General features: G+C 41.6%; 1 protein-coding gene and 1 long non-coding RNA gene across 32 annotated transcripts in view; one reads left to right on the forward strand and one right to left on the reverse strand.

Annotated features, from left to right (window-relative positions):
• Positions 1 to 2,138: 2,138 nt before the first annotated feature.
• EIF4ENIF1 (eukaryotic translation initiation factor 4E nuclear import factor 1) overlaps positions 2,139 to 25,584 on the reverse strand; it is a 48,154-nt gene continuing 24,708 nt past the window's right edge. For 11 of the 31 annotated variants that reach the window (XM_084993817.1, XM_084993796.1, XM_084993815.1 and 8 more), the window contains 13 exons: positions 23,056 to 23,231; positions 17,029 to 17,164; positions 16,652 to 16,831; positions 15,818 to 16,050; positions 13,178 to 13,249; positions 12,262 to 12,445; positions 11,273 to 11,352; positions 10,782 to 10,921; positions 7,531 to 7,615; positions 5,379 to 5,511; positions 3,912 to 4,259; positions 3,475 to 3,639; positions 2,139 to 2,893 (listed from right to left, as the gene is read on the reverse strand). In XM_084993817.1, coding sequence (XP_084849943.1) covers positions 2,655 to 2,893; positions 3,475 to 3,639; positions 3,912 to 4,259; positions 5,379 to 5,511; positions 7,531 to 7,615; positions 10,782 to 10,921; positions 11,273 to 11,352; positions 12,262 to 12,445; positions 13,178 to 13,249; positions 15,818 to 16,050; positions 16,652 to 16,831; positions 17,029 to 17,164 — 1,995 coding nt within the window. In that variant the 5' untranslated portion in view covers positions 23,056 to 23,231 and the 3' untranslated portion in view covers positions 2,139 to 2,654. Of the gene's footprint in view, positions 2,894 to 3,474; positions 3,640 to 3,911; positions 4,260 to 5,378; positions 5,512 to 7,530; positions 7,616 to 10,781; positions 10,925 to 11,272; positions 11,353 to 12,261; positions 12,446 to 13,177; positions 13,250 to 15,817; positions 16,051 to 16,651; positions 16,832 to 17,028; positions 17,165 to 23,055; positions 23,232 to 25,584 lie in introns of all 31 variants that reach the window. The other 20 variants (XM_021073985.2, XM_084993806.1, XM_084993811.1 and 17 more) reach the window with 3 other exon arrangements.
• On the forward strand, positions 10,725 to 19,840 carry LOC146396648 (uncharacterized). The gene is made up of 2 exons (XR_014825975.1): positions 10,725 to 11,015; positions 18,980 to 19,840. It is a non-coding gene; the product is annotated as an uncharacterized LOC146396648 (long non-coding RNA).

Consider the following 25,584-nt stretch of genomic DNA (forward strand, 5'->3'; position numbering starts at 1 on the left):
AGCATTTCCTAGAAGCTGCCCAGCCAATTTGTCTATGTGTCTCATGGCCAAAATTGGGTAACATATCTCATTCTCAAACCAATTGTTGGAAAAGAGAATAGAATTACTGAAGAATCAGTTTACTCCTGAAAGTTATCTTCATTCCTGAAGTTTGTCTCTGGACCTGACTTCCCTTCCGTCTTAATAATTTTGAGCTTGGCTTATAAGATACTCAGCAGCAGTCTCCTGGAATAAGGCCTGGCTGTATTTTACAATTTTCTTACCAACTTTTTTTTTTTTTTTTTTAAATCTTTTCTACGGCCACTTCCAGGGCATATGGAGGTTCCCAGCCTAGGGGTCTAATCAGAGCTGTAGCCACCAGCCTACACCAGAGCCACAGGAATGCGGGAACTGAGCCACGTCTGTGACCTACACCACAGGTCACGGCAATGCCGGATCCTTAACCCACTGAGCAAGGCCAGGGATCAAACCCGCAACCTCACGGTTTCTAGTCTGATTTGTTAACCATTGAGCCACGAACAGAACTCCCTCTTACCAACTTATTACTACTAACTTCCCAAGTACTGGCTGCTCAGCTGCTTCCTTGGGCATGGGGGAGGGAGCACTATTTTTTCCTCTCCTGACTGCATCCTCTTCCTTTTAATTTCCATAAGGTTCCCTGTGGCCCTGTGCTTTTTTATTTTGAGGCCTTGCACATCCTTCTGGCCCTGATTGCTTCTCAACTCATCTTGTGCCTGCTGGACTTCCACCGTTGTTTCATGTATCTCGTTAGCTGAGATAGCACTTCCTCCTGCCCTTACCCTTTATCTGGCTCTTAGCTCCTAAAAACTGCATTATTAGCTTCCTCTTTTGCCTCTACTCTTACTCAACCAAAATTGTTTTAAGATCTGTGGATCTAGCTTCTGCTGTGCTATTCTTAGGAACACTTTTATTTCCTCTTAGCTCCATCTCACCAGTTATTGGCTAATGGCTTTGCTTGGTACCTACATCTGTACATTTCTTTCGTACTAGCTTCTAGACTGAAAAAGGACTGTTGGTTCAACATGAAAGGGAAGGAGGTAAAAGAGGACACACAGGAAAGATGGATTGGGATTCAGGTCTCTGCTGTTGTTACTTGAGATTGCTTTCTAGATTCTACTTGTGGAAACAAAAAGCCTTTGCGAGAATTCTAAACTGGAGTATTTCTGTAATTGAGGAGTCTTGCTCAGCAAATCCCACTTAGGGGACTAATGAAGTACCAGGAAGAGACAGACCATGCTCAATCCACAAAGCCAGGTTTTACTGAAATGTGACCTACTTTCTTATGTTCCTGGAAGTTTAGATCAGGGTGGGCAGCTCTGGGTTTTATAGGCTACACTGTTAACACTCAGGCTGTTTTCTACCGTTTAGTCAAAATATAGTCACCTTGCCTGCTTCACCTGTCCATCAGAGAATGGCCTCATTAATTGACTCTCTAGTATGAAGTCAAAGTAGCTTTGGTGGCCCTAAATGGACAAGTATCAAGAGACTGGGTGAATTGAGGAGCTTGAGACTGTCACCTCAGATCGAAAAGACTGAAAAATCACCTCAGATCAAAAAGACTGAAAAATCTTCAGTCTGGAAAGGGGACTCAAAACCATAATTAGAGTATTCTGGTAGAATCCTTTTCTCCACTGTTATTCATACAGTTAAGGTGAATAACTAAAAGTAATTGTGAGCTGAGGAGTAAGATACAACACACAAGGAATCAGTTAACAGAGTCTCGAGTGAAATTATAAATGGAAAGAATTATGACTTGAATCATAACTCTGAGGCCCCATTTTCCCTAACAACTTTTGTCCCAATAAACGTGGGTATTTGTTTGGGAGAAACTATCATATACATGATTACCCAGTAAACAGACTGTTTACTAAGTGGGTTTAATTTTAGAAATTGCGCGCTGCAATCTGGTATTAACCATACAACTACCTACCTATAGGGTCAGCCCAGCCTGAACTATCCCATTGGGGTCTTTATTAAGGCTCAAGAAACGGCCATAGCTTCTTCCTTTAAAATGAGTGTTTATTTCTATGAGCTTTAAAGAAAAAAACAGATAATTTCCCTCAACCTACTGAAGAGGAAGGGATTCAGGAAGAAATAAACACAACAATGCCATTCACTTCATTCACACACTTTGCATATGCAACTTTAATCAACCAAAAGAAAGTCCCAAATGTACAAGTGAAAAAAAATCAGAACTGTTGACACAGGCTTAACTAATATCAGCTACTTTTATGTACAGCTGTATAAGTTCAAAAAAGCTATCCTATATGTATGTACAAAGGTTGTTTATACACAGGTCTGTACATAAGGGTCTATACATTTATTTCCTCAGAACCCTTAAGGTGTCACCTCTTGGTGAAGACACCACACTTCATTGACATATCTTACAAAAAAAAGACTGTTTCCAGGATTGACAACATCGGGCATCCTGTATTCAGACTATGAAGGCTCAACTCGATTGGTTAAGTTCTTTCTATTATAATGCAGACCACACCAGGTGCCTGGGTGTCCCTAAACAGCTCCACACAGAGTGCTGCAAAGTAAAAGCCCAAAAACCAATCCCAGATGAGGAAGAAGAGTCCTGACCAGGGTGCCACCATAGGTCCAGGCTTAGGCGAGCTTGCCTGCCCTGCTCACTGTCGGTATTCCAATTCATCTACACTGATGACTTTGGCGGGCATGGAGGGCAGGGGTTGTTGTAGCACATCTGAGCCAAACCATTTGGCAAGGCCCACCGGGGAGCTGCTCCTCTGGCTGGGACGGTGCTCCAGCTGGGAGTGCATGTGGGGCAGGCCTGACCGGCTGGGCACATTCTGAGAAGTCTGAACGCTGACAGCTGCTGCCTGGGAACCAGAGCCTGGAGGATGAAGAACTGGGGGGATAAGAAGGAAGGTTATCATTCAGAGCATGAGGGGGGAAGTAGTTGTCTATCAGGCCCTGCTTCATTCAAACCCTACCCCTAAAACTCCAAACAATTCTAGGCTTCTTTAGGAAACTCCTCTGTATCTTGAAAAGCTGAACTATTCAGAAGCCATCCATACTGATAACCCATCCTAGATGACATGACTACTACTCTTCAGGACAAGCAGCCACATCACAGATGCACTGACATGAGCTAGTGAGAGCGCATCTACTCTTCATTCCTATGCTGAATCTGTTGGAAGGATTCTCTGTCTCTTTTCCTTTTTGGCAAAGGGACCAAAAAAAAAAAAAAAAAAAAAAAGCCAGAAAGCCAGAGTACACCTGGCTCTCCCACTGTCTTCACAGGAATTTCAAATCCTACAGAGGCTGGTTTACTTCAGCCTGTTCTTCTCTGGTTATCCCTATCCCAGTCTTGTTAGGATAAGTTAAAGAGTGGTCAGTGTCATTTCATCTCCTTCACTGGAAACTGGTCCCAAAACTTTAAGCTCATTCAGCCTAGCCTCAGCTCACCTGGCCCATTCCTGAACATACCTGAGCGCTGCAGCTGCTGCTGCATCATTGCCAGATGCAGAGGTGTCCCAGGACGAGGGTTTAGGAGGGGGTGACCAGTGGCAGGTAGAGGGTAAAAGGGTTGCCCCAGGATTGGGCCAGATATTCCCTGTAAATGAGTCAGGTCAATCCCAGGAGGAAGCACACCTATTAGGCAGAAAGAAGTAACCAGTGAGAAATAGTCTACCTGGAAATTTTCAAGCTTAACTGTATATAGTTTTGTTATTCTGAAAGTTTATTAAAGAATGAAGAAGGCTCAGGCTAGGTTCATCTTTTAATAGGCTAAAGGATAGATTAGATTGGACCCACTGGTTAAAATGAAAAAAGTCTAGTAAAATCTTTCTAGGGATGAAAACCTCCCACAATACAATAGTATTTCTTCAGTTCTAGCATGTTGTCATGCCAGGTCAGAAACTCACCAGCTTGGAGCAAACTTGGAAGATGCTGTGGATGTACTCCCTGTGCCAGCATCCTTTGGACCAACCCTGGGTGAAGCTGGTGAGCAGGCCGAACAATCGGGACATGGGGGACAAGGGGAACTTGGTGGACAGGGCGGAGAAAAGGTGTTCCTGGAACTGGGGATGGCAAGGTGGGCGTTTTTCTCCCAGTTGCTTTAGGTCGATAATCTTGTTCTTTGGTGTAACGGTTGGTCTGGGACAGTGGGGTGGAACATGAAGACCGCTGCTGCAGTGTTGACAGTTTGGGATTTGTAGTGGGAGAAGACTCTCGATCAGCAGTGGGCACAGAGCTGGATGACAGGAGGTTCTCTGCAAGGATATAGACAGGTACTTTGGTGTTGGCAAACCTCCCCCAAACACTTGGTCCTCCCAGGGGTTCCGTAACTCTCATTTCGTAGAAATCTCATAATCATTTGATCCCCTCGACCAATTTAGACGACTACATCATAGAGACCATCGTTTAGCCTTATGAACAAGCCCAGACAAGGTTACAGGTAGGAGAGCTTCCAACACCTTACTGGAACAGAATTTATTGTTGCTACACTATAAAAAAGCCAAAGGCTCTGAAGTTATAACTTTAAAAAAGCCCAAACCTTTGTTTTTATAATCCTCCCAACCCAGGAATAGCTATAGGCAAGCAAGCCTGGCATATCAGGTCTGGTGGTCCAACTCAGTTGGGCCCAGACCGTGTGGCTGTGGTCTGAGTCTGTGTAGGAGCTGGTCCTGTCCTAGTCAGTCATCTGCTTGGGATTAACATGCTTTTTAGCCTAAGAGGAAAATCAAGTAAGTAAAATTGTGCAAATCTATCACAACAGAAAGCTTAAAGATCAATTACAGTCTGGTGGAGGAACCTGAACTGCTTTTTAGTAGGACCAACAGGATTTTCCTTTTTTTTCCCAGAAGCTTTCTCACAGGCAAAAAGCTCTCAGATCAATACTCTAGACCTATGTAAACCTCGCTTATTAGACTCTGTCTTGCCATGTCCTTATTTTACAAATGCCAACAGTACAACCCCTAAAAGCCTTTCGTAAATCTTCTATATACTTCTGAAAGGCTCTCAGGCTCCTCCTACATACTTCACCCACTGCACAGATTTTATTGTGTAATTAGTCTCCACAGACTGTAACGAACCTTTCAGAAATAAAACTGGTTGAACTTTTATCTAATAATTCAAACCTAAATTCTTGTTCTTCCCATCTAATACTACCACTCATACCACTACTAGATTGGTCAAAATTTCAAGTGGCTAAGTGACACTGAGGTGCTCCAACCCTTTTTACTGTCAAACCCAGAACTGTGGTCCAAAGCAGCCAAGAGTCTTGCCCAGGGCTTTGCAGAGAATCAGATCAGACTGGTCAGCGCTCAGGCTGATGCTCTGTCACATACTTTATTGGGCCATACATCCTCAACCACTCTGCAGTACCTTACCTTCACTGGGCTTCTGAGTGTCCTCTTTACTGTCACCAAGAGCCGCTTTTCCAGATGCTGGCTCCTCTTTGCTTTTCTCTTTGCTTTCATACATCTTACGAATCACTGAGGTAGGAGTGAAGGAAGGAGAAAGCTGCAGAGCAAAACAATTAGCATTAACACATTCTGTAAGTGCCTTTGCCTAATCAAGTCAGGATTAACTGGGCAAACTATTCAAGCTGAAGCGTCTCCTTTGGCTACTGTGGCAGAAGCCAATTCCTATGTTCTGGTTTCTAGATGCTGGGAGAAGAGAAACAGGATAGACCAAACAGGTGGTGTCCCAAGTTTCTCATCCCATGCTCATAGTTCACTTTCATCAAAACCTAGATTTAGCTCTAGCATAAAGGTAGTTAAAGCACCAAAGTTTCCATCTACCTGTCTATGGTAATGGGGACCTGCCTATGCAGTCTTCAGCCATTTCCCCAGCCCAGGATTAGGCAGGGAAGGGGGAAGAATGTGACCAGATGTTTACCCTGAAGCAGTAGCCCTCCCAGCTGGGAAAAGACATTTTTTTTAATTTTTAAATTTTTTGTCTTTTTAGGGCATATGGAAGCCCCTGGGCTAGGGACTGAATAGGAGCTGCAGCTTCTGGCCTAGGCCACAGCCACAGCAGGTCGGAGCCACATCTGTGACCTACACCACAGCTCATGGCAATACCAGATCCTTAACCCACTGAACAAGGCCCAGGATTGAACCTTGGGATACTAGTTGGGTTTGTTACTGCTGAGCCATGATGGGAACTCGTGAAAGGCATTTTAGAGGCAACCATAGAACCTAAATTAGTCTTTACTCCTAATGTTTCCCATCTAAACTTGGCTACTGTAGGGAAATCCACAATTATCCTTTTTTTTTTTTTTTTTTCTTTTTTTGTTTGCTTTTTAGCACTGTACCTGTGGCATATTTAAGTTCCCTGGCTAGGGGGTCAAACTGGAGCTACAGCTGCTGGCCTCCACCACAGCTCAGGGCAACACTGGATCCTTAACCCACTGAGCGAGACCAGGGATTGAACCTGCATCCTCATGGATACTAGTAGGGTTCGTTTCCACTAAGCCACAACAGAAACTCCACAATTACCTTCTTAAAGGTCTCCTCAGCCACCAGTACTCACCATTTGGTTTTATTTGGTCCCATCTCTTTACTGCCTATTTTTAATTTACACTGATGGTTTTATTCATGCAACTTTTCTCATTAAAGAACCCCAAATCTTTGGTGACAGGAGACAAGGCATGAATTATGAACAGAAAAGCTTACAGATCCTGCCTTCAGACTGCCTGGTACAAAGACCTACTTGAAGTCCTGAAGTACAAAGTCTTTTCCCCTTGTCTTATCAGCTTTGACTAGGTGCTAAAGGTCTGTGGGAGAATGAAACTTAGGAAAAAAAAAAGAAAAAGGAGTTCCCACTGTGATACAATGGTTAAGGATCCGGCTTGTCTTGGTGGAGGTGCTGGTTTGATCCCCAGCCCAGCACAGTGATTAAGGATCTGGCATTGTTGCAGTTGTGGCATAGTTCGCAGCTCTGGTTTGATTCAATACCTGGCCTGGGAATTTCCAGGGGGTGACCGAAAAAAACAAAAAACAAAACAAAATGCTGGTACATGAGTCAGTTGTAAAGCTTGACTTGTTACCACAAATAAGCAACTTCCTGTGTCCCAGCCTTAATTCTTGTTGTGAGCTACATGGGAAGTCCAGTCCTAGCCTTAATTCTGATCAAGACCTGAATCTGACTTTGAATTTCTGCCATGTTTCACTGGACTCCCCATGACCCAACTTTTCACCCCATCTACCTCACCTCTTGTCTTTCATCCCTGTCCTCCCCTGCTCCCTACTCCAACTGTTCATTTGTTTGAACATACTATACATCACACGGTATGCTCTGGCCCATAGTCATCTATCTTCTGGGACACACTCTCCCCAGTGTTGGGGCTTCGCTGGAATCCTAAGAGACTGTATCCTGAAAGGGGAAGACCTTATAAACAGGCAGGTATAACAGTCAGTGACTCCTGTGGAAGGCACTCAAGGACATTTGGGGGTACATATGCAGTGATAGAACAAAGGCACAACCAAACAGAAAGGAGCTAGAAGTCATTCACAAAGGCAAACAAAGATCACTGACCATGCTTGTGATGGAGGCGGCAGGAGCAGGGGAAGAGGAATTCCCTCGGTGCACGGGTGCTGGTGACTTGGTCACTCGCTGTTGCCTGTGAACAAACCAATTGTCAGTGTAAGCCCCAAGCTGCTCAAACTCCAAGTTCTAAAACCACAGAACACTCAAGGCCAGCCTAGGAAGCTTCTCGTTTCCTATCTCCAATTTATTAATAATTGCAAAACCACATGCTAAGTTCTGAGGGAAGATAAAAGCTTAATTAAACATGGTCTCAGGCCTTGCAAGAACTCTTATCTGTTGGAGAAGACACTAATCTAGGGCAAACAAGGGATGTCAAGATTAGGGTCCCAACAAAGTACAATGGGAAACAGGCACAGGGGATACTCTTAAGTAGGATACTCCTACTTAAGGGACTTTGGGAAAGCTGATCTCGGCGGGAGCTGCATTAAATTGAGTGTGCTACAGAGAAGAACAATGATTCGGGTAGAACAGGTGCAGGGACTTGGGAAGGCCTTGGGAATGTTGGGCTATCTAGGGCTGGTATGTAGCTTATTTGCTGACTATACCACAGAGGCAGGCCAGGCTATGCTCCAGAGTATTAAGCAACACTGACTAGCATGGTGCCTGGCACAGAACTGGGGCTCTTTGAGATACTGGTTCAAGTCAAACAGAGCACAAGAGTTTTAACTATTTTAGGACCCAGTTGCATGTAGCATTCCCTGCCACTCCTGGTCTACATACAAGATTGATCCCAGCCTCCCAAATACAGTTTAAAGGAACAAACTTCCTTTCTCTCCTCAGACATTATGCTTATTCTTTTTCTTTGTCTTTTTAGGGCCACACCCTCAGCATATGGAGGTTCCCAGGCTAGGGGTTCAATCAGAGCTGTAGCCGCTGGCCTATGCCACAGCAACACCAGATCCGAGCCTTGTCTGCGACCTACACCACAGCTCATGGCAACACTGGATCCTTCACCCACTGAGCGAGGCCAGGGATCAAATCTGAAACCTCACGGCTCCTAGTTGAATTCATTTCTGATGTGCCACGACAGAACTCCTCTACTTATTCTCTTAACTTGGAAGAAAACAGGAAACAGTTGATGAAGACATAAACAGGCTGGGAGAAGAAATGAATTATGTGAGCTCACTGGCTAATCAGAGCTTCACTGCATTTCAGCCATGTCAGACCTTGTAGCCACAAAGGGCAAAGCCCAAGTAGAGTCGGTGATTCTGAAAGTTTTCTGACTCATGAGCAGATGGGAATCCTAAACTCTTTCCAGTCTGTACCAGGTAAGACCCAGTGCTGCCACCCTGAGATTCTGAGTATGACAATGAGGAGAGAGAGAACAGTAGTATGTTGGGTGATTAAGTAACCAAAATCTGGTGGTTCTGCAAAACCTACTATTTATTTACTTCTGATAAACATTCCTGAATACCAGTATGTGCTAAACATTGCTCTAGATGGATATAGCATTAAGCAAAGAAAAATAATCATCTCTGGCCTCATTACATTTTTGTGTTTGCAAGGTAAAGAGGGGTTACTAATATAGTCAGAGAGATGAAAAATAAAAATAGTATGCTAGAAGGTGATAAGTTCAGTAAAAAAATAAAGCAAGGCAAGAAGTCATGTCTGTTAGGGGACCCAACTATATACCAGGTGTTCAGGGAGGGTCTATGATTTGATCCAAAAGTTGAAGCTCTACTGACACTGACTTGGACCTACCTGCTAGTTTCAAGAAAGTCACATTTAAAAAACCCAAGCTTTTGTATCTGTAAAATGCAGTTCTTTACCCCATCTACCTTACAGGGTTGTTGCCAAGATAATTCCCACATATACCCTACTTTCTGCTGATAGATATTGGCAAATACAACTCTTTTGCCATGTTAAATGTCTTCTCATGGGTCACAGTTTTAGACCTCATTCTCTAGGGGCTTTCTGGGTCTTGAAGCACTGAGAGGTGGTGGGGTGGATCCAAGAGCAAATAATACTCTGGATGACAAAAGTGCTTTGAAAGTCAAATCATTTCAGCAAATATTAACTATGTCAAGCTGTAGAAAGAAATCTAGTGACTGGTTCAGCAGACCAGTCCTGAGCTCTTTTTAGGATGTGGGCTACTATGGATAAGAATACCTTTATGCAAGGATATGGGGTACTTACTGGTCCCAATGTTTTCTGAGTGTCAACATATAAAACTAGAGCAAGACACTGATATGACAATTTTAAGAACCATATCAAAGCAAATTACTTCTTAATTACCAAGTACTATATGGGGCAGGAGTATAGTGTTCATGAATGCACAACTTGGTGTTAAAACTAAAAACACGAAGGAGTTCCCGTCGTGGTGCAGTGGTTAATGAATCTGACTAGGAACCATGAGGTTGCAGGTTTGATCCCTGGCCTTGCTCAGTGGGTTAAGGATCTGGCACTGCTGTGAGCTGTGGTGTAGGTTGCAGACGCGGCTCAGATTCCATGTTGCTGTGGCTCTGGCACAGGCTGGCAGCTATAGCTCTGATTAGACCCCTAGCCTGGGAACCTCCATATGCTGTGGGAGCAGCCCCAGAAAAGGCAAAAAGAAAAAAAAAAAACCCAAAAAACTAAAAACATGAAGGTAGTGATTACTTTTAAAGGCTGACATGGTCACTCCTGGGGGAGAAAAGAGGTATCACTGGGGCAAGGCACAAGGAGGGAGGGCTTCTGGGTACCTAACAAAGAAGTTTGCTTTATAGCAAGCCATACATTTGTTTAATGCAGTTTTCTCTTTTACAGTAAAAAAGATCACTATTACTACCTCTTACGCCCTCCCAACTTAAGGTTCATTTCACTTCAGTACTTGTTGCAACTAGCAAAGAAATTGGAGGAGGGTGAAGTCAGTGTTCATTTGTTAACAGCTCTGATCAACAAACCTGAACCTGAGTCAAGGGGCAGTTTGATACTCACCAAGGAATCTGGGGAGGAGGAAGATTGGTGGAGTTTTACTCTTCATCATCTCATAAGCATAACTATAAATAAGTAGCTATGCTAGCTACATTTGTTAAAAAAACAAATCCTTTAAATAAAGAATATAAAAATTATATAGGATGAAAAGCCTGTGCCCTGCAGTAGAATTCAATCATAGTTTTCTTTACTGAACATTCAGGAGATGAAACTGTCACCATATGTTGTACAGTATCAGTGTATACAACAGAAATTACACTATGGACAAGTATTTTGCTAATCTGAGAACTAATTTGCAAATCTCCACAGGGGCAGGATTAATTTACCTGTTTCTGAATCCTTCTCTGGTTCTGTCCACCTGCGGTTTGCCAAAACCAGGCTGGTAGAAGTTTGCTGCCTGCACTGCAAGGTCATGTGGCAGGGCCAGCCCCTCCAAAGCTGCCTGTTGCAATTCTAGCTGGCTCATCTGCTGAACAGAAGTAGCAAAGGGGTGTCAGCAGAAAACAGGAATGAAGACAGTCAGTGCACTTTCTACAAAAGTCCCTCTGTTCTTAGAAAAGGTATGTTTTAAGCAGCAGCTGAAAGAAATCACATACTGCAAACCTGACTAGAATGTGTTGCTATCCACTGAACAGGATTTTAGCTATTTAGGTATGACTATGTGTTTATATAACCTCACCAGTTTTCTAGCCTTCACTGAGTTTCAGTTATAGTTCAGAACCACTCCCAAGAACTGCAACAATTCTCCATCCCACAAGCAACAATTAAGGGTGAAAAGTAAGCAACAGATTGAATCTGCGAAAGACCTCAGTCAGACCTGGGTTGTGACAGGGCTCATGGGCTTGCGCATGCCTTGGAATGGGTCTCCAAGAAGCTGCTGTGGTCCTGGTGTGAAACCTGTTGGGAAAGTTATCCTGTCAGTGAGCATCAAGACAGCACATGTCCCTCAGAGAGGCATTATCACTAATACACACAGTTCCTTGCTGAACACCATCTTCTTCAGGAAGTACTGATTTCCTGCGCTTGCTGATGCCTCCTGAGTTGATGATATACCCCACAGTGGGCTAGCTATGTGGACCTCCGTCAAAGCACTCAATGCCTCAAACTGCCAGTGTATCCACCTTCCCCACTAAGCTATCAGCTCTGTCCCCTTCAGAGCTGAGATCTCTGTCTGGGAGAGAAGAGCTTTTCTAGCCAGTGATTTGGCCCACTGTCACCATGCCAACCAATACCAAAGCAGAGACCAGTGCTCTGAGGTTCATAACTCTTTCCATTCTATCTCCTTAACTGTGGAAAGAAGATTACAAAAACTTCCTCCCAAGTTATGATTGCCAGGGGCCAGAGCAACCAGCTCCTAAAGTGGTTGAGGGTGGCAGGCACATGATGATATTCTTACACAGACACTTTGCTTTCTGGAAGTGTTTCTTCCATTCAAGTTCTGAATTAGCCACGAGACCTCACAGTTGGTTGTGTACAGCCTCATTAGGTTGGTAGAGAGCAACCACTCTGACTTCTATGAAGGAAAAAACCTAAGGAGCCAAATTAAGTGGATTTGAATTCTCAAAATAAGGAAGATAACTCAAGAGCTGGATTCAGTTTATATCAACCTCAAGAGAGAAAATACAAAAGTGTAACATGAACCTATTTATTTAGAAGGGCCACTAGATAAGATAATAAACTTTCTTCCACATTTGTGTCCTCACCACTCCCTGAAAATAATTTTGCCAGTTCTAGGGGACAAGTATAACCTAGGGGAAGGGGAGGAGAAATGATGACAGACTGGCATCTGCACACAAGAGCATTTACCAATTGGTGATGGTATTCTGGTTCGAAGGTAGTCTGCTGAGGCTGCTCTTGTATGAAACACCTGTGATAAGGGCGGAGAGGGCGCTCTTTGGCCTAATAAAGATGTCGTAGGCTCCAAGCTCCCCATGAGGCCACTCAGAAGATTAGAAGAAGCCGGTCTCTGAACTGGTGGACCCAGAAGTTCCTAAAGGCAGAAAAAGTCAAATCCTTATGAAAAAATCTAGTTCTTCTTCCTAGTCAAAGGTTGTGGATTATGGATTAAATTTTGGAAACCAATGATGAATCTCCTCATCTACTCAAGGACCTGGCACATGTACATGCAACAAATTTCTCTGGATGTTCAGCTACCAACATTTCCTTTAAGTTAATGCTACAAATATAGTTAGATACTTTAAATTTCCATACAAACCACAAAACTGCAAACTAGAAATCAAAGGCTTATTACTTTGTCAGAGTTCCCATGGTGTCTCAGAGAAATGAACCCAACTAGTATCCACGATGACACGGGTTCGATCCCTGGCCTTGCTCAGTAGGTTAAGGATCCGGCATTGACGTAAGCTGCAGCAGAGGTCACAGACACGGCTTGGATCTGGCATCCCTGTGGCTGTGGCGCAGGCTGGCAACTGCAGCTCTGATTCAACCCCTAACCTGGGACCTTCCATATGCCGCAGGTGTGGCTCTAAAAAGACAAAACAAAGGCTACTCTGATCTTTTTTTTTTTTTTTTTTTTAGCCACCTCCCCATCCCACATAGAGACTAACAGCAACAAAGAACTATGTCAGGCAGAAACATCATATCCTTCATTGCCAGGCAACATGGATCATTCTCTAAGGCCCAAAGCTGGACTGCTACACAAAACCAGTTTGAAGGGCTACTGTTCAGGACTCCAAGGCCTCCATGTAAAATTGTGAAGTACCTGTAAGATGTTCTTAGGGACAGGCTGGCCTGGAATCTCAGCAGCAGACATCAAATGGCTTTCAAGGTTTCGCTAAAAAAGTCAAAGGAAAATAGGTTTTAACCTTCACATTAATTTACACATTAACTGGGGACCACAAGAAAACATTAAATGCTCCCCAAGGAGTTGGCACTTAACAGCAGAATGATGTCCAGGTCACAGAAAACTTTTTACATTCTCTCATCACATAGGTCTGGGAGTGGAAAGAATCTCCACATGCATATGTGAAGTCTACTAAGAGACCCTCAGACAAGGTCTTTTCCTCTCTGTGGTAACCCTAAGTCCAGCTCACTACTTTTAACACTGTGACCAAAAGAAGGGAGAAAATGGTGAAATAGGTGAAAACTTATTAAGAAGCCATAAGTAGCAAATCTGGATAACTTACAGATTTGAATTCTCAAGGCAACCTTTGCTACCCATTGTCTTTAACAATATTTATAGACCTCAGATGGTATGATTAACCTAGTAAACAATGTGTAAGTTTGGCCAGAATTGTTATATTTCAGAGTTTCATTCTTCAGGAAATTTATTATTTTTAAGCAAGATGTCCCAAAATGGGTCTCATATAGAGTGGAATTCAAATTTTCCACTTTTTTGCTCTTTTAAGGCAGCAGCAATTATGGTTTGCATCCAACCTGCATTATCTCCAGTGCTTCAGGACATCCTTATGTCTATTTAGCTCTTCCTGGAGTGCTTTCCTGTTACAGTTTGCTTCCACTAGCTGGAACTGCCAAGGTCCACAGCAGTGTCCTCAGGCATGACAAATAGTCCAAAGATCTCCAAGTGTTTCACTGTCGGTTTTGGAGTTGAGGCCGACTGTAAATGATTTTAATAAGATCTCCTCAAGAGTCATTTAATTCCATGTAACATGAACAGATAGGCAGCTATACCACATGGCTTACTATATTTGGAGGATAGAGTCTACAGTTTAATTTGAAATAGAGTTTAGATTGAACCAACATGTCCTATTTAGGGGATAAACAATATGATTGGACCAAAACAGATAGTATATGTTACATACACTGCTGTAGTAATTACAGATTTGATTTTCAAAGCAGTCCATGACTTAACAACATGCAAATCAAGCAATATTTTGAGATAATACCTGGTCCACTTTTTACATCATTTCCTTTTTGCTTTCTTTTCTAGGTTGAGTTTGTGTTAACTCTTTGCCTAGCAACTTAAATAGTATCATCCAGTCCTTTATGCATGTGTTTGAGGCTCATTCCCTCGGTGGAAACCAGTATATATTTCAGAGCACTGAAACCTCACCATCAAACCAGTTACCCTCACAACTCAGAGTCAATTGTATTAATATTAAACCCTAGAATCATATCTGAAACAGAATGTTCAAAGCATCAGGTAAACTGTTACACTCCCCTGCTCCCATTTCTTTACTCACTCACACTATAAGAGGCTATTTAAAAGATTTGACCTAATTGCTATAGTCAGCACCCAAAAGCCAAGATGTACAGATAACAAGAAAGCAGAACAGGATAGTCTGCAGTCCTTTAATCTGGTCCTCATTTGAAAACTTTGTATTTAATAACTTACTCTAAAGAAGTTTACAAGGAACATTCCCCTAAACTGGCATGATGTGGTCAGATACACAGAAATAAGTCTACCTGAGATGCCTCCTTTCAGAGGTAGAATCAGGCAGGTAGGCCAGGAACCATGGCCCCTCTGTTAGAATCTATCACCTACTGCTGGTCAGATAAGAAATACCAAAAATTAGCTGCCCTCCCTTGATACAAGGCACAATGAATCAGCTACTGCTATCATGGTTAACCTGTAGTTCCCAGACAAGGTGTCAGGAGAAAATAGGAGGCAAAGCTCAATTTGATAAATTTGCTCTAACTCAGAAACTACAATGAGTATGTTTGTTTTTTATTCAGATTTACCCTGTTCCCCTATTATTTTATCATTAAAGGATAGCAATAGTGACACATAGACCATGGCTGAGAGCCGCTCTTAAATATGTTATGACAAAGACCAGTATTTGCTACACACTTGGATTTACTGACATGCAGTTACCTTGTAACCTTACTTCATGCCTCAAAGGTGTTTTACAAGTTTGGAGTCACAGCTTTTTCTATTAGTAAATGAATAGAATGCAATTGTCTTGAAAAATGCATTTTAGATAATTTACAAATGGTATGTATTACTGTCAACTGCCTAATCAAGAAAGCAAGTAATCCCAGGTATCTGGGAGTAATTAGAATGTGTGAAAAGAAGATTTTACTATGAAAATATGGTTGGTTATTTTAAGTGGCTGAATAAACAGGAAACTTTCTCTGGAATTCATCCCAAAAGATATTTTTACACCTTTTTTTAGTAGTGCGTTAAGAAGCAAGTTATGTCTGAATCTTTCAGTCTCTATACTGTCACCCACAATACATACAGATTAATCACAACCTTCTTTTTCTATAACAAACAGTATAGCGGCTATTAAAGAACACATAAAAGCAGCAAGGACCAAATGAATACTAAAGAATTTCGAACTTACTCAGAATACCTTTTTTAAAATCCATTTATTGTGATGTGAAGTGGAATAAAAAGAGGGAAAAGGGGAAAAGGCTGGGGTTTGTGCCAAATACTTACACTGACTTTGGGCTGAGAAGGCAAAGTCCCACTTGCCTTCATGGTGCTCACTAGCTTATTGAATGCAGTCATATCTCCATCTTTTTTGAGCTGTCGATTGCTTGTCACAGTACTCAGTGTCTCCTCTAAATGTTCTGCCATAAAAGGAGTTGACTTCTTCACTTGCTGGTCCACCTTCAAGCCCTTGAGCCCTGCTTCTACCTCTTCCACTGAAAGTACAACCCCGGAATGTGCTGAAAGGTTGAGAAAGTCCAGGTTAAGCCAAGCAAAGGAATATGGAGTAGGAATTCTCTTTGTCTACCATGATGGTTAAGGTGAAGATAATTTATTTCACACTTGAAGTGAGGTTGTCATAAAAGTCTGACAACAAAAACAGACACACTGAAGACACTTATATCCTGTCAGAGGATGTCTTAAAATGAGTCTTGCGGAGACTTGTTACCAGAGACAGGACTCCCAGATAGCCCAATATGAGCAAGAGTGCTTGCTACCTGCACTCTGGTTATTAGGTCATTAAGGTTTGAGGGCTTATAACCAAAGCAAGAACATGGCAGATTAGGGCAAAGGTGTGAGGACTACAAAGTTCACTGGAGTGTTAGAATCAGGCTCCAGGTGAGGAGGAGGATTTGGAGGAAAAGTTATTACCATGAGGCTCATGATCCACTGACTAGCAGATTCTCAAATAGGTGGTATTGTTTGATAAAAAGTTTTTTTAAGCAAAACCCACCACCTATTTGACTTCTGATGAAACAGCAGTTTGGTAGAACCAATTCTGCCCTAAGACTGAGCATCAAAATGTTTCAAATACCTAAAGAAACTCTAATAAACACTTACAGCTCTCTTTAAGCTTTTCTTTATTTGCAGAAAGGCTGGAAAGGAGAGGCTTTAAATCCACTTTGGCTTTCTGTAGCATTTCTAGAATATCCACTTTATTTTCAGCATGGTCTTCTAATGGTATAGGAGCAAAATAATTCCCCGAGTTCTGTCCAGGAGAGAGGATGGCTTGTTCTAGACCTAAAATTGCAAGTAAATATATTCATAATTAATTGGTCTTGATAAAGCACAGAAGCATATTCTCAACAGTATGAAAAGGACACAAACTGAAGGTTTTTTCAATATTCAGAGACCCTTTAACACTAATGAAGACAAAATGAATCATGTCAGAAAAAGCCCAAGTCTATATCCAAGGCCAAAATCTGAAGTAATTTTACCTGCGAGTCTCTCCAATTCTTCATGTGGTGTTGAACCAAGGCTGCTGGATCGGCTTCCCGATCGGCTTGGGTTAGAGAACCACCTGCTGAACCGACTGGCAGAGACTGACCCTTCTCCCAAAACATCTTCTATCATCTAAAGGGAAGATAAAAAAGGAGCTAAGATTATAGTTTCTAGGTGAAAAGGACAAGAAGGTTCAAATTTTAAGAAAGGGTCACTTACTTTGAAACTTCCTTTGGTGCTGCTGACCTGGAGTTTGTAAACACCCTCAGAACTTAGGATTTTGAACATCTTTAAATTTTCTTCCCCTCCTGGATCATTTCTGAGTAATTCAGACTTGGGCATAACCAGCCATGTACTTTCTAAGCACATAAAGCAAAACTTCTGTACCAGAAAGTGTTCTGGTTTTCTATCTTTGCCTCATTAGAAAATTCATGAATGTTCTAGGAGGGCACAGTTTCAAAATCAAAATCAGCAGCGGAGTAAAGCATTCCACTGCCAAACTGATGAGTGGCTTTCAACTAAACATCAGGTATGGAGAGCTGAGGAAAGAACACCCTTGCTTCAAACTTCAACATCCTCAAGGCTGCAGTGAATAATCATGAAATCCAATTCTGACAATTTCAGAACCCCAAAGCTAAGTAGAACTCATGAAGATCATATTTCCAAGTCAAAATTTTAGAAAGTAGTTTTAATTGATCTCTAGTATCTGCTGGAACTTAATGGGAAGTTTTCAGATGTTTGTTTTCTTTTAAATCTGACCTCCATAGTTTTTGGTTTAATAATAATTAAATGATGCACATGATCAGAAATAATTTCTTCAACACAGGTTCATAATAGTAATTTTTGTTACCAATCCTCCTTAAAAACTAGATTTAAGCATTTTTAAATGAAATTTTCAATTCTATCTTACTGTAAGTCTAATCAAATGTCCAAACTGATCTTTATGCAGTGTTCTCATCAATATTTAGAAAAGATAAGGCAAATATAAATGCAAAAATGAGGCACATTCTTGAATATAAGGGATATACTGTCAATTTTATATCAACGATAAGAGAAAACAGGTTCCCCCCCTCCCACACTAGTACATAGATAACAGAATTAAGACTGTTTTATCTGAAGTCTAGAACCCACAGTATCTAGTCAAAGTTCAGCAGTGGAAGGTTAAGTTTACCCTTTTATTCTTATCTGGAAGAATTTTCTCATAACACACATTAAACCTAAACCACAGATAATTCTTTTGAACCAAAGAATAAGGGATTTTAATTCAAGACATTAATTCCATTACTTGTAGTATTTCTATTTTCTCAGATATTATTCATATAGTTTCAATCATATTCCACTTGTACACTCACACCTTAAATAGTGCTTTCAAGTGCATTCATTTGCAATCATTAAATTATAAAGAGAAGCATTTTAAAGTGATGTTTCACTGTGGGACTTGTACCCAAAATACAACCACCCTGGTGATAAACAGCAACTATTTTAAAAGTAAAAGCTAGAGCTATTACAAATATTTTAATTTTGTAAAGAGTTTGAAATTTTACAAATAGCAAAAATAGCTTTGCACTTTAATCCTTTTCTTTTCTCTGATGATACTGTATAGGAAAACAACCAGAAGATACATCAGAGGAACATGAAAAAGTAAAGGACATGAATATAAAGTATCTGGACATTTGTTAAAGATTTGACATGAAGTGTTCACAAAGTTATTTCCAGATTTTGATCAGTGACCAACTTTTCAAAAAGCTAAGTTTTATTATAGCTAGAGTAGGTAGAAACAAAGTCACTTTTACACACATTTACTGGAAATGCCCATTTCAAGGAGCTAAAGCATTTTGAACCCTGAAAGAATCCTAAGAGTGTATATCTAGACAGTCATTTTTACCACAGGGCAAGCTGGGACATTCTAATAGCAGTGCCTTCCTCTCCTCCTGCATCCTGCTACAGGAGATGGCAACCTGTACCAATCAGCTCTGACCTCTGTGCCGTCAGCTACTCAAGAGGAGGCTGTGAACTGTAGTCTGGTATGTGAATTTCAGCTGCTCTTTTAGACTACATTTTTAACAGCATTTTTAAAGTAACCTATATGACTCTTAGTTTGGTCCTCCAAAGGTCTTTTTTTTGGGTCTTTTTAGGGCCACACCCACAGAAACATGGACGTTTCCAGGCTAGGGGTCAAATCAGAGCTGCAGTTGTCGGCCTATGCCACAGCCACAGCAATGCCAGATCCAACCTGTGTCTGCAACCTACACAGCAGCTCATGGCAATGCCAGATCCTTAACCCACCGAGCAAGGCCAGAGATCAAATTGACGTCCTCATGGATACCAGTCAGGTTTGTTATCACTGAGCCACAATGGGAACTCCTCAAAGGTCATTTAGACAAGTTATATCCTAGCATTTATATTATTTTGATACAAACAGATATTATGAAATATTTTTGCTCTTTGACAGCTACCAAACTGTCATTGCTGATCATTACTGATCATTGCTGTTCTTTCATTACTTTCCACTGTTATGGAAATTTCTATGTTTTTTTGTATTTGTTTATGATTTCCTTTTAAAATTTCTAATGAATACATTTAAGGCTATACATTTCATACTTTTGATTATATCACCAAGGTTTTTTTCTATGTCATATTCCTGTTCACTCAATTGTTTAGGATTTTTGTTTTCTTTTTTCTTCATTTATCATACTTATATATACCTGTTATGTGTCAGGTACTGTAATGCTGCATATCTAATATCAGCTTATTTTTGTGGCTGTCAACTTCTAATGTATTGCAATACTAGTAAATACAGCTTACAAATACAAGTGTAATTCTGTTTATACCTATTGATAACCCAACATTTGTGGGGCCCACGAAATGCCAAATACTATCTCAAATACTTTATACCATTTGTCAGTTGATATCCAATTTTTTTTTTTTTTTTTTTGTCTTTTTTGCTCTTTTTTAGGGCTGCACTCACGGCATATAGAGGTTCCCAGGCTAGGGGTCTAATCAGAGCTACAGCTGCCGGCCTACACCACAGCCACAGCAACGCTGGATCCTTAACCCACTGATCGAGGCCAGGAATCGAACCCACAGCCTCATGGTTCCTAGTCAGGTTTGTTTCCGCTGTGCCACAATGGGAACTCCTGATGTCCAAATCTTATAGGGCCCGTCTTACTTACTCTTCAATTGGTCATTTTCTGAGCATTTTAAGAGTCCAGCTGGTTATTAGCACAGTCAGAGCATCTCTTTTTACTGATCCCAACTCTGCTTTTAAGTCTAATCTATTATAGAATATACACCTTATTGAGCAGTACCTCCATGGAAAACATGGAGAAACTTCCTAGCCTGGTACCTACTGCTCAGAATTAGCCAAGTTTTGATTGAGGGTGGAGGCCAAAAGGTAAGATGGTGCTGAGTTCCTATTCCTCCCATTCATGCTTTACTGGCAGTACAGCTGTAGGGAATTAGAACAAAAATTATTATTATTATTTTTTTGTCTTTTTAGGGCTGCACCTGCAGCATATGGAGGTTCCCAGGCTAGGGGTCTAATCAGAGCTGTAGCTGCTGGCCTGCGCCAGAGCCACAGCAACTCGGGATCCAAGCCACGTCTGCGACCTACACCACAGCTCACGGCAATGTCAGATCCTTAACCCACTGAGCAAGGCCAGGGATCGAACCCACGACCTCATGGTTCCTGGTCAGATTTGTTAACCACTGAGCCACGAAGGGAACTCCTAGAACAAAAATTATTAACTGAAACTGCAAAAACTAGAATTCAATTCCACTACTTAATAGCTGTGTGACTTTGGGCAAGTTATTTAAACCTCTCTGTGCCTGTTTCCTGATCTGTAAAATAGAAAGTACAAGGGTTTTGTGGGGATTAAATGACTTACTGGATGTAAAGACTAAAACAATTAGCACTATAGGCAATCTTACCAATTATAAAAAGTATAGTTTTGAATTCTCCCTCTACCTAGGCACACAGGTTTCACAGCTGCTTACATTTGGAGCCAAGTATAAGTCTTTGGCTGTGGGAAAAAATTTTTTTTTTTTTTTTTTTTTTTTTTTCTTTTTAGGGCTGCACCCATGGCATTTGGAGATTCCCAGGCTAGGGGTTGAATCAGAGCTGTAGCTGATGGCCTACACCACAGCTACAGCAAGGCCAGATCTGAGTCTCATCTGCAAGTTACACCACAGCTCATGGCAATGCCGAATTGCTAACCCACTGAGTGAGCCAGGGATTGAACCTGTGTCCTCGTGGATGCTAGTAAGATTCGTTAACTGGGGAGCCACGGTGGGAACTCCTGCTGTGAAAAATTTTTACAGTTAAGATTTCCATTTGCCTTCTAAGATAATGCTAAAAGGGAAGGAAGGAAGGAAAAAGAGGGGGTCACTAAACACTGCTGATGTAAAAATTAAAAATTACCATCCCCTTGAAAAGTAAGAATTTGAGAGGACCACTCGGTTTTACATCAATTAAGCTAACCCTTCTTCTCATAGGGAGTCAAAGGACTACTGGCCAACTGACTGAAGTGAGATATCTGGCTAGGAGACTTATAGTTAAAACTGCTGCTAGAACTTAAGCAGCAAAACCATGAAGATGCCAGCTGATTTGGAGATGTACTCCCTATGCTCCTGAACAGCGCTATAGACAAGTGTGGCCTTGGGCCACGCTGGTCCAAATTGACATAAGTTCAGAGAATGAGAGGAAATGCTTAGAAACTTTTATAGCAATGTGGCATTAAAGTATTAGTCTTCAATGAAATGGACATAAAACCTGGTCCTTACTATAAAGATTTTAGAAGTACCACCTGAGAACTCACCTGTGGCCCTGTATCTATCAGTGCTATGCAATGGCTGCTCACCTATTGCAGATGGCCATCTTTTAGGGATTGGGGGGCAGAGAAATGACAAAAGAGATAGACCAGTGTTGTTCTGTCATGGTGCACTTTTGTCAGCTCATGAAGTAATCAAACAAGAAGAAATTACAGTTAAGGAATAGAGCATTTAAACTAAATTCCATGAACCACTAATTCTAAAGGACTGGTCAAACTTACTTGCTGTATTGTGTGTCCTATAAAGGACACCTGGGATGTAAAGATGCTTTTGGTCAAATGGTTTATTTATTTTATTATTATTTTTATTCTTTTGCTTTTTGGCTGCCCTGTGGCATATGGAGTTTCCAGGCCAGGGATCAGATCTGAGCTGCAGTTGAGACCTAAGCCACAGCTGCAGCAATGTCCGATCCTTAACCCACTGTGCCAGGCCAGAGACTGAACCTCTGTCCCAGTGCTCCTAAGAAGCTGCTGATCCCGTTGTGCCACAGCAGGAACTCCAAATGGCTTTTTAAATTCTATTTCTTCTATGTACTCTTTCAGCAACCACAGAAAAATCTCAATTCTGGGGCAGAGGCCACAGTTTTATCATGTCTCCAAAATTTGACAGACTATCTCAATCCCTAATGGCCAAAGGGGACAGGAGCATGAGCAGATACTAAATGAAGATTTGGGATGTCTTACTGTTTCTACTTTAAAAGTCAAGAAAGGCTAGACCTCAGCAGTTTAACAGCAACAGTGTTAGTAGTATCCCATGTTCCTTTTCACTAAAGGTTTTCAGAACCATCACATCACAAAGGTACCACCTAACCAGTCAGCCTTACCCAAGGAATGCAGATCAGTGTGATACCAACTACCAGTTATAAAAATCCAACTCCACAGTGTCTTTACAACAAACACTTAGCTTCTTAAAGATAAAAGCAGACAATGTTCTTAAACATCTGAAGAATTGTTAGTCTAATGCTAACAGCTTAGAAAAAGAGTTAACTGGTACAGAATTCTCACTTAAGTCATCTCCACTAAGCCTCTCAAAACAAAGCCAATAAAAATTCAAATAATACTTAAGACCGAAAGCCGAAAACCCCCAAATCATCTAACAAAACAAAACTTAAAAAAAGAGTTATCTTAAAGACTCAGGTCGAATTAACCCTACAGTTGCTCTATCCATGTTTATAAGCGTGCTGCTACACTCACCGAAGCCAAGCACGGCACCTTATCAAGGTTAAAGAACTCATTAAAGTCAAATTCTCCTGGGGACTGCTCGGGCAAGACGGCGTCCCTTGGCACTTCCTGATCAGCAGCAGGCTCCTGTGTGAGGATGACCTCCACCTCATCCTCTTCGGCCACTCCTCCATTGCACTCGACTATGCCTGAAAGCAAAACCAGGACAAAGACAGTCTCATCAAGCAAACCCCTCTGGATGTACCCTGTGGCCTCAGCCAGTATCACACATGCAGAAGAGCCATAGATGACTTTAAAAACAGACTTCTTGTGCCGGTACTGCACTTGCAACAGTAAAATAGTTCCCTTTCTATGGGAGCTAGAGGAGGAAAAAAGCCTTAATAACCAGCCAGAACACCAACATGATGCAGGAAGGATTGTAGTCCTTCTTTTGCCCATTCTTCAAATTTTCTATAATGCAGTGGATTTTTTTTCCAATGGGATTTTTTTTTTTTTTTTAAAGGATAGTCTTTGAGCATTAAGCAGTCTCTTACTTCTTAAGAATGGAACTAAATTAATTTGGCTCTGCTTTCACACATGCATCTGCATCACCATGTTAAGGCAGGGCTCAGCAACCTATTTTTGTGACACCTAGCACAAAGGCAATTTTTACTTGCCTACAGACTGTAGGTCATCTTTCAAGGCAAACTCAAATGTCATCTCCACTGGAAGGCCTGCCCAGCCTACCCATTTTTACCCTACCAGCAAATTTATTCACCCCCTTCGCTATAATGCTTGTGTTATCTCTCAGAGTACTTATCACACTGTATTACAGTCACAGTCTGGTGAGGCTCAGCTTTCTGAGGGCAGGTAAACTGCTCTAATCACCTTTGTCTTACTCTGTAGTGCCTGGTACATTTAAAACTCAGTAACGTCCAGTTGTGGTTAGGATAGAAAGATAAGGTCTAAGTGAAGATACCAAGTGCTAACACTTAAGGAAGCTAACATCTTAGTTTTAACCAGAGGATGGACAAAAGGCAAAATCCTTCAGATGAAAAAAACAAAACTTTTTTTTTTCTTTTAAAGTAAGTCCACTGAGAGATACTGGACAATCAATTTTTTAATTTGAAGACCATAACTCCCAAAACTCCACCCTGCAAAAGCACCTATGTAAGATCTGCCTGTGGTTTAAGATTGTAGGAGACATGAAGTCCTCCTAGGAAAAAAAAAAGGATCAACAGTCTGGATCCATCCCTTCTCATAAGTCCCCAACAGGACCACAGTCTCATTATTTAACCAGGATATTCTAGACCAGAAGAAGCTAAATGCTATCATCTGATTTCACTCCAACACTTCGAAACAGCCAAGTCAGGGGACATCAACAACCGAAAGGGTTAAGTGGTTTGCTTACCCAAGGTCTCAATACTAGCAGATGGGGGAAGGCTTCAATCCTAGGATGGCCAGCAGTGCTCTTCCACTCCATGCTGTGCGTTAAGGCAGCACTACCCCTTCACAGACTGCTGCCTAAGAACCCTGGGCCTTCTGAGGGCTTAAGGCAACCAGTGAGATGGATGTTTGTGAGCCACAAACAAAGCAATGGGCAGCTTCTCCAGGGGGTCAGCAGCCAATCACTGCCAACCAGCAAAGGCAAATGTTCCTTAAAGACTGACATTTAACTAAATGGACTGCTTTGGTGGAGGTATTTTCCTCATTTTACACATAAAGAACCTAGGAAAGGTAAACAACAGCCTAACCAATGCCATGTTTGTATCCTTTCCCAGTAGAGCAGTGCTTCTCCATTTTACCCACCAGAACCTGCCTGCCCACTTCAGGACTGACAAGCAACATACACTCTGCTGCAGCTGTGTGTCCCACCTTCGGATAAGCCAGAGGAGACAGTCTGTACATTTACAAAAGAAACTTGAATATCTCTCCTCTTGTTTTTTGTGTTCAGATGAGGACATCTTTTAACAGATGATTGGCTTTTGCAAGTAGCAAAAGTGCCCCATGTATAATTCTATGCTAGCCTGAGAGCAAACTGGGCCTAACAACTGAGAGTGGGTAGGAATATGCTTTAGCAGACAGACAAACACAACTAGGCCATATATTACAATAGTCTCAGAAACCAGGGACCCAGGAAAGATAACTAAGGGCGAGTTTTAACACATTTCAGAATATACTCATTCAGAATATGAGCATATACTTTCACTATGAAAATTAAAACTGTCAGTGGAGCGTTTTAACTGCTACTTCCTTCTACATTTTTTTTCTGTTTATAACTGCAATACGTATGCAGATTGCGTCATTCATCCCCATATACACAACACCTAGCACTGGGCCCTATAGAATGGGTGCTATGTTAAAATTACACAGGCCTTGTTCACTGCTATACTCCCAGCACTAGTATGTGCCTGTAGAGAACTCTACAATACCAAGTTCAGTAGAAAGCTGGAACACAGGCACAAAAATAGACTCAAAGGCATTCATCAGCCCTCCCTTTCCTTTCATTTTTGCGGCCAGGATAAAACTAGAGTACTTGTTTATCTTAAACACAGTAGCTAG

The sequence above is a fragment of the Sus scrofa genome, chromosome 14 (genome assembly GCF_054392235.1).
Source record: "Sus scrofa isolate SSC_HxYL_T2T_F1_AM1 chromosome 14, Sscrofa_HxYL_maternal_Yorkshire_Landrace_v2.0, whole genome shotgun sequence".
Lineage (NCBI taxonomy): Eukaryota > Metazoa > Chordata > Mammalia > Artiodactyla > Suidae > Sus > Sus scrofa.